Below are 9,084 nucleotides of genomic sequence, written 5' to 3'. Positions count from 1 at the left end.
TGTGTGTGTGTGTGTGTGGCTGTATGTATAGCAGATGTCGGTGAGGATCTCCCCACTGAACTCCCAAGACTACAATGGGCCCCGCCTCAGGAGGTGCCCTTATGGGACATTAGCAACTGTATGCTTGAAGATGGACAAATTCTCATTTCTCCAGAGGAAGAGGTGCCAACACACACATACAAGCCACTCATCAACTCCCCATGGTTCACCAAAAGACATTACATATTGTGAAAAATGTAAAGCAGAAAGGTGAAAGCACTAAACGTCCTCTAAAGTGACAAAATATGTTTGTGTGTGTGTGTGTGTGTGTGTGTGTGTGTGTGTGTGTGTGTGTGTGTGTGTGTGTGTGTGTCTTCCTCAGCCAACAATGTGGACCCGAAACCGTGTCAGCAGCTGCCTGTCCAACCTCAGCATGCAGAACCTCGTAGATATCGACACAGGTTAATACATCACCCGCACGCATGTATACATTTGGTAAAATAAAGAACAAATTCCTGTATTTCAAATGAGTAAGTAGCTGCTACTGACATCACAGCAGCACAGTATGATTCTGCAGACAGTCGCAGAGGAAATAGCTGAATGTTTATTTGTGCGAATGACTGTCAAACTACTTCCTCTATGTTTTTTGGGGAAGATAGCATCTTGCCTGCGTGTTGTAGCAGTCCAATGAGAACTCGTAGTGAGAGAGAGGGCATAGCCAGTATCTGCTTCCATTCAACTCTGGCGTTTTCACTAAGAAGAAGCTGCAGTGTGGAAGTGACCGATCCTGTAATGTTTTTGGCTGGTTGGCACATTGTCACCATCAACATATGTTAATGAGGAGACAAAGGCAATGTTAAAGGGGCAGACATCTAACTAACAAGACACACCTCGGCACACCTTTGGACAAAATGATGGGATTTAAACGCTGGATTGTTTGTGGCGGGGCCTTCGGTAAGCTAAAAAGAAGGTAAAATGTGTCTCACAGTACTCTACGTTGTTCTTTATTCACATCTTTGATCTTTACCCTATAATTAAAGGGTTAAAAAAGCCACCGAAGAGAAAAATCAGGGCAAATCATGGAGAAATGTGATTTTGTAATTTCATCCTCTGCAAAGCTTTGAATGGGTTCCAATAAGAAGAGTGTCTGCTTGTGAATTATAAACAAATTATAAACTCTACTTTGATAGCTGCAGTTCCAGTTAAATACCACATCCTGTGTGGCCTAATCTAAAAGAATTTGCTAATACTACCGCTTTGACTATTGTTTTGAGAGTTGGTGACAACACTGAATTTTGAAAAAAGGGTTTAAACCTAAAAGAGTTCCAATCGAACATTTGGTTTGTATAATTAAGTCATGGAAACCAGTTATTCAGATTCAAAGTATTGACTGCAAACAATAAATGGAAATAAATTATGTTCCTGTGTATAGTTGCCTTTGGCTAAACTAAAACATGAAACAGAGAATATAAAAAAAGGAATTTATAAAAATTAAATTGTCAATATCAAAGTGTTCATTTCTTCCCCAATACTTAGAATGTAGCCCTGACAACGTGGGGTCAGCAGGTGGCCCTCGACCAAAGAACCAAGATGGCGGTGTAAGGGTGAGTAAGACATCCGAAACATTCTTTCTGCCACCCCTGCATTTCCTGTTGATGTTTTACGTAATTGTTCTAATGGCATCATGCTTGCCTCTGTCGCCCTAAGGCACTGATCAAGCGACGTCTGGAGAACAGGGCCAAGAGGAACAGCAACACCCAACTGAACCCTATACTAAACAAAGCGAGCAGGTAAAGCAGGGACGAGGCCCCACGTTATGTACATTCAGGGCTAACCACTTGAACATCCAAATATTGTTTTGTTTGTGTTGTGCTCTGTAATCCAGAACATCATGAAACCTTGAATGCAGACATAGTTTGGATTTATGGCTGTTTACGTTAATGTTGGGTTGAAGTTTAGGGCAAATGTATAACAGACACACAAGTGTCTCTGTGAGGCTGAGCTAAATGCTAACTTCAGGATGCTAACATGCTCACAATAACAATGATAAAATGCTGATGTTTAGCAGGTGTCATGGTTACCAGCTACAACCTCTAGGGGACCATGAATGTCTGTACAAAATGTTTGATTCTTTTTTAAACTTATCCCAATGACAAGAAAGAAGAGATTCTAATCTATCAATACATATCCCAAACATATGTAACCTTTAATATGTGTGAAAGTTCTACATAGAGCTAGAGTCCCACAGGTCCTGCAGGTGTAACAATGGGTAGTATAAGGTGAAAGTAAATTTTGCTAACCTTGACAATTCATAATATATTTAATTGGTATTTTTTACATTTCTACCATTTGAACTGGCTTTTTGTACTCTGATAATTTCTAAGGCACTATGGTTCCCGGGAGTCAGTGTCCATTCCAGTCAGTGCAGTGGAGAGTCTAGATCTGAGTGCAGACACCAGCACTGTCATCAGGCCGGTCCACAGCTCCATTTTGGGGGAGAAATACTGCTTTGAGGTGTGAATTCTGTCAATGATGCTCTTTCAGGCTCCTCAAGGAGCTTCCTACGGTGCCTTCCATTGTTTTGAAGAAATAAACTTTCCATTCCAGTAAGGCTAACATGGTCCTGTTGGCTTCAATGTGCTTATAGGTGATAAACTCCGAGAACACCCACTGCTTTGGCTGCTCCTCAGCTGCAGAACGTGATCGCTGGATTGAAGACCTGAGAAGGGCTGCCCAGCCCAACAAGGTAAGCCATTAGCCATTTTTCCAAAAATGGTGTCATGCAAAATCAAAATCCTTATCAAAAAAACTAAACGCATCATTGTTCACAGGATAACATCGAGCGTACAGAGAACTCCTTGAGTCTGTGGGTAAATGAAGCAAAGGATCTGCCACCCAAACGGAGTTATTACTGCGAGTTACACCTGGACGGGACCCTGTTTGCCCGCACCAGCAGCCGAGCTGTTGGCAAGCTGCCTAACCGCTCCAGCCAGGCAGGGGACAACTCCACTTCAGGAGGTCTGGGGGCCAGTGGAGGCGTGACCGGAGGGTGTCAGTTATTCTGGGGGGAATTCTTTGAGCTAGACAACTTGCCTTGTGTCTCCCAAATCACTCTGCACCTCTTTCGCGAAGAAGACCCCAAGAAAAAGCGCCACTCCCGAGACGAAATCAGCCTGCACCCACTGGGCAGTGTGGTCATACCATTAGCTGAGATCAGAGGGAGGACCTATCAGGAGAAGTGGTATCCCATTACTCCATACAAGGCCTCAGGCACAGCAGGGAACAAAGAACCGCTGGGGCCACAGGCTTCACTCCGCATCAAGGCCCGTTCTCAGAATTTGAAAGTGCTGCCCATGGAGAAATACAAAGAATTTGCCGAGTATGTGACGGTGGATTATGTGGAAATGTGCAGAAACCTGGAACCACTTCTAAATGTGAAGCAGAAGGAAGAGCTGGCAGGAGCTCTGGTCCATGTACTGCAGAGCATTGGCAAAGCCAAGGTGGAGTCTAAAAGAAAATGCATAAAAGCTAACTGCATCACAGTCAGATTCTTTAAAATAAAACAAAAATGAATAATTCAACATTTGTTTTCTTATTTAAATGTGTATGCTTCAGGAGTTCCTCCTTGATCTTGGCAGTGCAGAGGTGGAGCGTCTTGGAGAGAAGGAGGCAATGATCTTCAGAGAGAACACGTTGGCCACTAAAGCCATAGATGAATATATGAAGCTGGTTGGCCAGAAGTACCTCATTGCCACACTAGGTAAGGTAGCTTAGTGGTAAAGGTGGCTTCTTTTATTTAGTATTGGTTGGTGCTTTGCTTGTTTTCACAAAACTCTGTGCTCTCTTTTTTACTGCAGGAGACTTTATCAACCGACTTTACGCGTCGGTGGAGAACTACGAAGTTGACCCTCGTAAATGCCATGCCTCGGAATTGTCAAACAACCACAAGCACTTGATGGAAGCCTGCGAGGAGGTGGTGCAAAAGATTCTTTCGACCAATGGGTGAGAGAGGAGAAAAGACATGAAATAACAAATAGTAAATGTTTAGGCCAGTTAATTCACTAAGCTGATGCTTGATATGTTTCTTGCCTAAAGACCCTTTCCTGAAGAGTTAAACAAGATCTTCTCCAGCTGGATGGAACTGTGTGAAGACCAGAGCAGACCAGAGATTGGCCAGCGTCTCATCTCTGCTTCCCTCTTCCTTCGATTCTTATGTCCTGCTATCCTGAGTCCTTCTCTTTTTGGTCTGACACAGCCTTATCCAGAGCCAAACACCCTGCGTACCCTCACCTTAACCGCCAAAGTCATCCAGAATCTGGCCAACTTCACACTGTGAGTGGCTACTTATCTGCTACAAATTCCAATGAGGATAAAAGTGGTTTAAGTCAATACAATTTTGTTGTGATTCAGGTTTGGAGAGAAGGAGGAGTACATGCTCTTTATGAATGAATTCCTGCAGCAGCACTGGGATGGAATGAGGAGGTTTCTACAAACAGTGTCAAATGGAGACACAGAAATGCCAATGTCTTCCTTCGACGGTTACGTGGATCTGCCTCTGCGCTTGGCTGTGCTCCATGGCCTTCTGGTCGACATCATCTATCAGAGGGACCAGGTAGGACAGATAACCAATGAGTCCAGTTGGTAGTTAGTTGTAAAGCTTTGTGTAACTCTCACAGTATTTAATATTTGTGTGTAGCTGATGAAGATTTCTTATAAGGAATCTTTAATTTCTCCTGTATCCCTGTGTCAGCCAGGACTCTAAACTTCCCACCATTGGAACCAATTACACCATATCTGTTTTTATCACTAATCAGATGAGTTGAGTGGATCGAGGACAGTATACATCATTCTATTCAAAACAGGATTTTCCTTTTGAGTCTCCCTCTAAGATATGCATTGACTGGACTTAATACATCAAACTTCATGGTCAATCAGGTTAAACACTGGACTTTTGCAAAAGGCAATACAGATTATCTTCTCTCCTCATTTCGTATCCCTCTCTTTGTCCATGTACATCCAACTTTTGGTCATAACTATTTTTTCTTCCCTCTGACCTTCTGCAGGAAAACCTTGATTACCTAAACCTACTGTTTAGTATCAACAAGGATCAAGTGTTAGAAAAATAATAGTGATTGGAAAAAAATTATTTAGCGGGTACTAATAAATGCTTAAATACTTTTAATAATTAAAGAGTAAATGTGATCTGTATCAAGACACTATTTGGAAAGAGCTGGTTTTGGACATTTACCATTTCAATCTGCCAGACCAGTTCCAAATATAGTCAGGCACAATTGACTATATCCTGATTGATGTCTGCGTGTACAGCTTGTCTTAATGGCATTTTTCTTGTCCATTTAAGGTATCTAGATAATGATCGAATATCTAAAGCGTATACTATATGGGGCCTAACATGCAGATTGGTTCTCCCTCAGGACACAGTTGAAAAGCTGCACCCTCTGCCTTCCATTCTGAACCAGATAACAGAGTCACTGGGCCCCGAAGCACATCGGATCATAATTAGCAGGTATGTTTAAAGCCTATATCTTATTTGACTGGTCAGCAACTTGTAACTTGTATTATAAACTTCAACATGGTTTTGTTACATGCTACTTCTTGCAGCCAAATGGGACAAGCCAAGCCAGAGTACGTTCCTCCTAGAGACTTGAGCAAGTATAGCCCTCACCAACCATCCCTCCAGCAGCTTCCTGTGGACTCCAAAGGCCTACAAGATGGGTATGATAGTTGTATGTCTGTAAATGAGCCCAGCCAATATTGCTGGGGTTAAGGTCAATAACCACAAAGGAGATTTCTGACTGCCCCTCATTGTTTTCATTTCTGCCTCTAATCCAGTATGGCTTATAGGAGTCTGGCATTGCCAGACCTTACTCTTCTTACTCTTATTTTACCTTTAACTTGACTGTGAGCAACTGCAACTAAACAATTTCCCTGAGGGGATCAATACAGTTATTATAATTCTGACACTCCACAGCGCTGTGGCTCCACCACAATTCAATTCTAGAATAGGAGAAAAAAAAAAAAGCTCTGGGTTGTTTGCATTTCTTTAAACCAATCACAAGCGTCATGGGTGGTGCTAAGCTCCGGACAAAGCAACGTTGGCTCTCCAAAATAATCTGGGGAAGTTTTGGTGGAACAAAAGAAAACGCCACATACAATATTACATGAAGTTAACTGTTCACAAAATACTGTAACCTGAGCTATTTAAATTAGCTGGATACAAACCTCATTTGCTCTTACCAGTGTATCGCTGCTTGTACTTTGTCCACAGCAATCCCCAACAGTCAGACCCAAACTGTCCCAGCTAGATATTAAACGCACAAATATTCTTTGTAAATCTTTACAATCATTCCCTGAAAGAACCCAGCAGGCTTGCCTTGTTGCATGTACCAATTTTTCTTCAAAACTTATATTTTCAGCGTGTAGCTTGCTAGCTCAAAGATTGTTATTTCCCGTAGCGAACAGAGTTTGAGAACAGCAAGTTGAAGGTGAGGGACATGTCAGGCATTATCCTGGAAATGTGTTTCCGTTGATCCACACTAGGCTTGTGGTAGCTACAATGCAGGTAGGCCAGACTTGCTTAGATGCTAGACCTCCAGCTATGGGCTCCGGATCTTTTTGGCAAAGCCAGAGGTGCACCATGTGCAAAAGAAGTACCATTTCACTTTGTTTTACTGCAATACATCTGTGGTAGGTGAAAGGCTCCAACATAGTATCACCATCATCCTTAACTCACTTTGGGATAAATGCATACACAAAGTGTCCAGTACAGGTATAGGATGGTTAAACCTGCTAAAATAATTTGCAGACTTTTCAAATACCATCATTTGATGTACGGCACTTAAATACATTTTTTCCCCCAAAAAAATTTGCACATCCAACACTTGTTCTGTGCGTTGGAAAATATCACAGACTTGAAAAAAGTAAAATCTCACATGCTGCTCTTGCTACAGCATCACCATTTTGTGAAGAAACTAACTTTTCAGTTCCTCTGGACCTTCGTCACAAGTATACTAAAATACACTTGACGGAGGCCCAGAGGGACCGGAACGTTAATTAAATGGTGATGCTACAGCAAGAGCAGAGTGCAGGATTTTCCTTTTTTTCGAGACTTGAATAATTAATACATTTATCCATGCATGCGTTTATTCATTTACTGGACAGGGATGGCAGGACTCGGAGGAGTATGAGAGCGAGGAAGCCAGTCACCAGAACTCAGAGTGCTCCACACAGACGTCCTGGTCAGGCAAAACATACCTTGAAGAGGCAGATAAGTTCGGAAACTCTGCCGACAGCTGACAACGAACAAGAGATGGAGACCAACCAACCTCTTATCTCATTACCAAATACTGTGAGTAAAAAAAGGAACTGTGAGCCTAGCTCGGCTTTTTTGGCTACTGAACTCAGAAGCTCAAGCCATTGCTATTAATACTGGCATTACTACTTTTGGAGTAGGCTATCTTGAAATGATGCATGTTTATTCAATAGTAATAAACATGTGTTGACTTGTATGTTAACACAGAGATAGTATGACTTTGTGTGGTTACTTGGAAGGAATTAAAAAAAAAATAGACGTTTCCTTTGTTGTGATGTTGTTCCTTTGTGATGTTTCCTTTTGTTTCAGAGTGCCAGTGTCAAACGCCCACATGCTCTGGTTCCATGGTTCAAAGTCAGCCAAAACAGAGAGTCAAGTGAGATGAAGACTGAGAATGAGCAGTTCAACTTACTGGATAGGGTATGTGTCGAACCTGCTTCCCCACTAAAGTATCATAATTCTGGCTGTGTAGTGTAAGGTTTCATTCTTACATTTCATAAAATACACAGGGTGGCAAAGCTGCAGGCCTGGGGGCAACTGATGTGGCCTTACTGAGTGGAGCTTGCATGATCTCCTGGTGCCTGTGTGGGTTTTTGTGCGGGTGCTCCAAAAACATGTAGCTTGGGTTAATTGGTGACTCAAAATTGATGAAATGTTGAATGTGAGAATGAATATTTTTCCGTCTCTATGAGTCAACGCTATGATTGACTGGTGAAATGTCCAGGGGCCAATGTCAGCTGGGGTCGGCTCTTGCCTCTGTGACCCTCCATGGCAGGGGGTTCTCCTGTGGGTCCAAAAAGAACAAATACTAATAATATGGAAATGAATAACACAAAAAACATTTTAGTTTAAATGTATTATTGTTGTATGCCCACGGCCACTACGCTTTATCCTTACTTTTTGACCGAGTGGTCTTGAGTTTCCATTGCTATGGATTCCAAATCCCTAAAAAGTATAATAAACGACATTTCCAGAACAAGCACACTGCATTTGTAGGTATCTGGCTTGTGATGAGAGAGAGTGATTTTGGAAGTACTGCAGAAAGCAGAGCAATTGTACTTTTTACAGAGTAAACATACTCTGGTCAAAAGACAGGGCAATTAAACTTACAACAAACCTCACCATATTATCAAATGCTCATTCAGAACTATTAGTAATGTTGATTGGATAATTTAGTTTTAATAGGCTGTAAATATGTTTTGCGGCTCCAAACCAATTTTTGAAAGCTTTCATGGCCCAAGATGGCTCCTTTATAGTAAACCCCTGCACCAAGGGATACACAAGTATAGCTAATGGAATGGAATATAATATTATAAAATGTCAAATTGTCATTCACATCCCAGCATGCTCAGGAGCTGTCAGAGCTTCGTCTGGGGATAGAGCAGGTGACAGAGCGCGAGCTGGACATGGCAAAGCGCCTGGAGGACTTCATTATCCAAAGCCAGGACCAGAATGCAATGCTGCAGGCTGAGGTGACCAAGCTCCAGGATCAGCTGACTGTGCGAGAAGAGCAGCTCGCCAGCGCCACCTTCAGGTATGATAGTCGAGCTAAACAGTAATGTGCATGTTCTAAATGTCAGCAAATGTATTCTGTTTATATACAGTATATAGTTATTGTAACTCCATCATTTTACAACTGTCTGATCCTAGGGTCAGTGCTGTGTATGTGGTAAAACTGGATATAGTTCAATTCAATTTCAGTTCAATTTAATTTATAATATCAAATCATCATCTTGACACTTTGCAGATAGAGTAGGTCTAGACCACACTCTATA

General features: G+C 42.0%; 1 protein-coding gene across 3 annotated transcripts in view; it reads left to right on the top strand.

The window, feature by feature from the left end:
• Positions 1–9,084, top strand: part of rasal3 (RAS protein activator like 3) — a 29,341-nt gene that overhangs the window by 4,752 nt on the left and 15,505 nt on the right. Inside the window, exons 2-17 of one of the 3 annotated variants that reach the window (XM_032524232.1) lie at positions 35–162; positions 362–440; positions 1,516–1,583; positions 1,687–1,769; positions 2,364–2,493; positions 2,627–2,725; positions 2,811–3,479; positions 3,595–3,739; positions 3,837–3,981; positions 4,075–4,311; positions 4,390–4,591; positions 5,412–5,503; positions 5,599–5,712; positions 7,159–7,345; positions 7,619–7,729; positions 8,653–8,843. In XM_032524232.1, the coding sequence (XP_032380123.1) occupies positions 35–162; positions 362–440; positions 1,516–1,583; positions 1,687–1,769; positions 2,364–2,493; positions 2,627–2,725; positions 2,811–3,479; positions 3,595–3,739; positions 3,837–3,981; positions 4,075–4,311; positions 4,390–4,591; positions 5,412–5,503; positions 5,599–5,712; positions 7,159–7,345; positions 7,619–7,729; positions 8,653–8,843 (2,680 nt within the window). Of the gene's footprint in view, positions 1–31; positions 163–361; positions 441–631; positions 934–1,515; positions 1,584–1,686; positions 1,770–2,363; positions 2,494–2,626; positions 2,726–2,810; positions 3,480–3,594; positions 3,740–3,836; positions 3,982–4,074; positions 4,312–4,389; positions 4,592–5,411; positions 5,504–5,598; positions 5,713–7,158; positions 7,346–7,618; positions 7,730–8,652; positions 8,844–9,084 lie in introns of those variants that run through there. The other 2 variants (XM_032524223.1, XM_032524240.1) reach the window with 2 other exon arrangements.

This window comes from Etheostoma spectabile, chromosome 2 (assembly GCF_008692095.1).
Source record: "Etheostoma spectabile isolate EspeVRDwgs_2016 chromosome 2, UIUC_Espe_1.0, whole genome shotgun sequence".
Lineage (NCBI taxonomy): Eukaryota > Metazoa > Chordata > Actinopteri > Perciformes > Percidae > Etheostoma > Etheostoma spectabile.
Note: the sequence above shows the minus strand (reverse complement) of the source record. Positions and strands in the feature narration are given on the sequence as shown.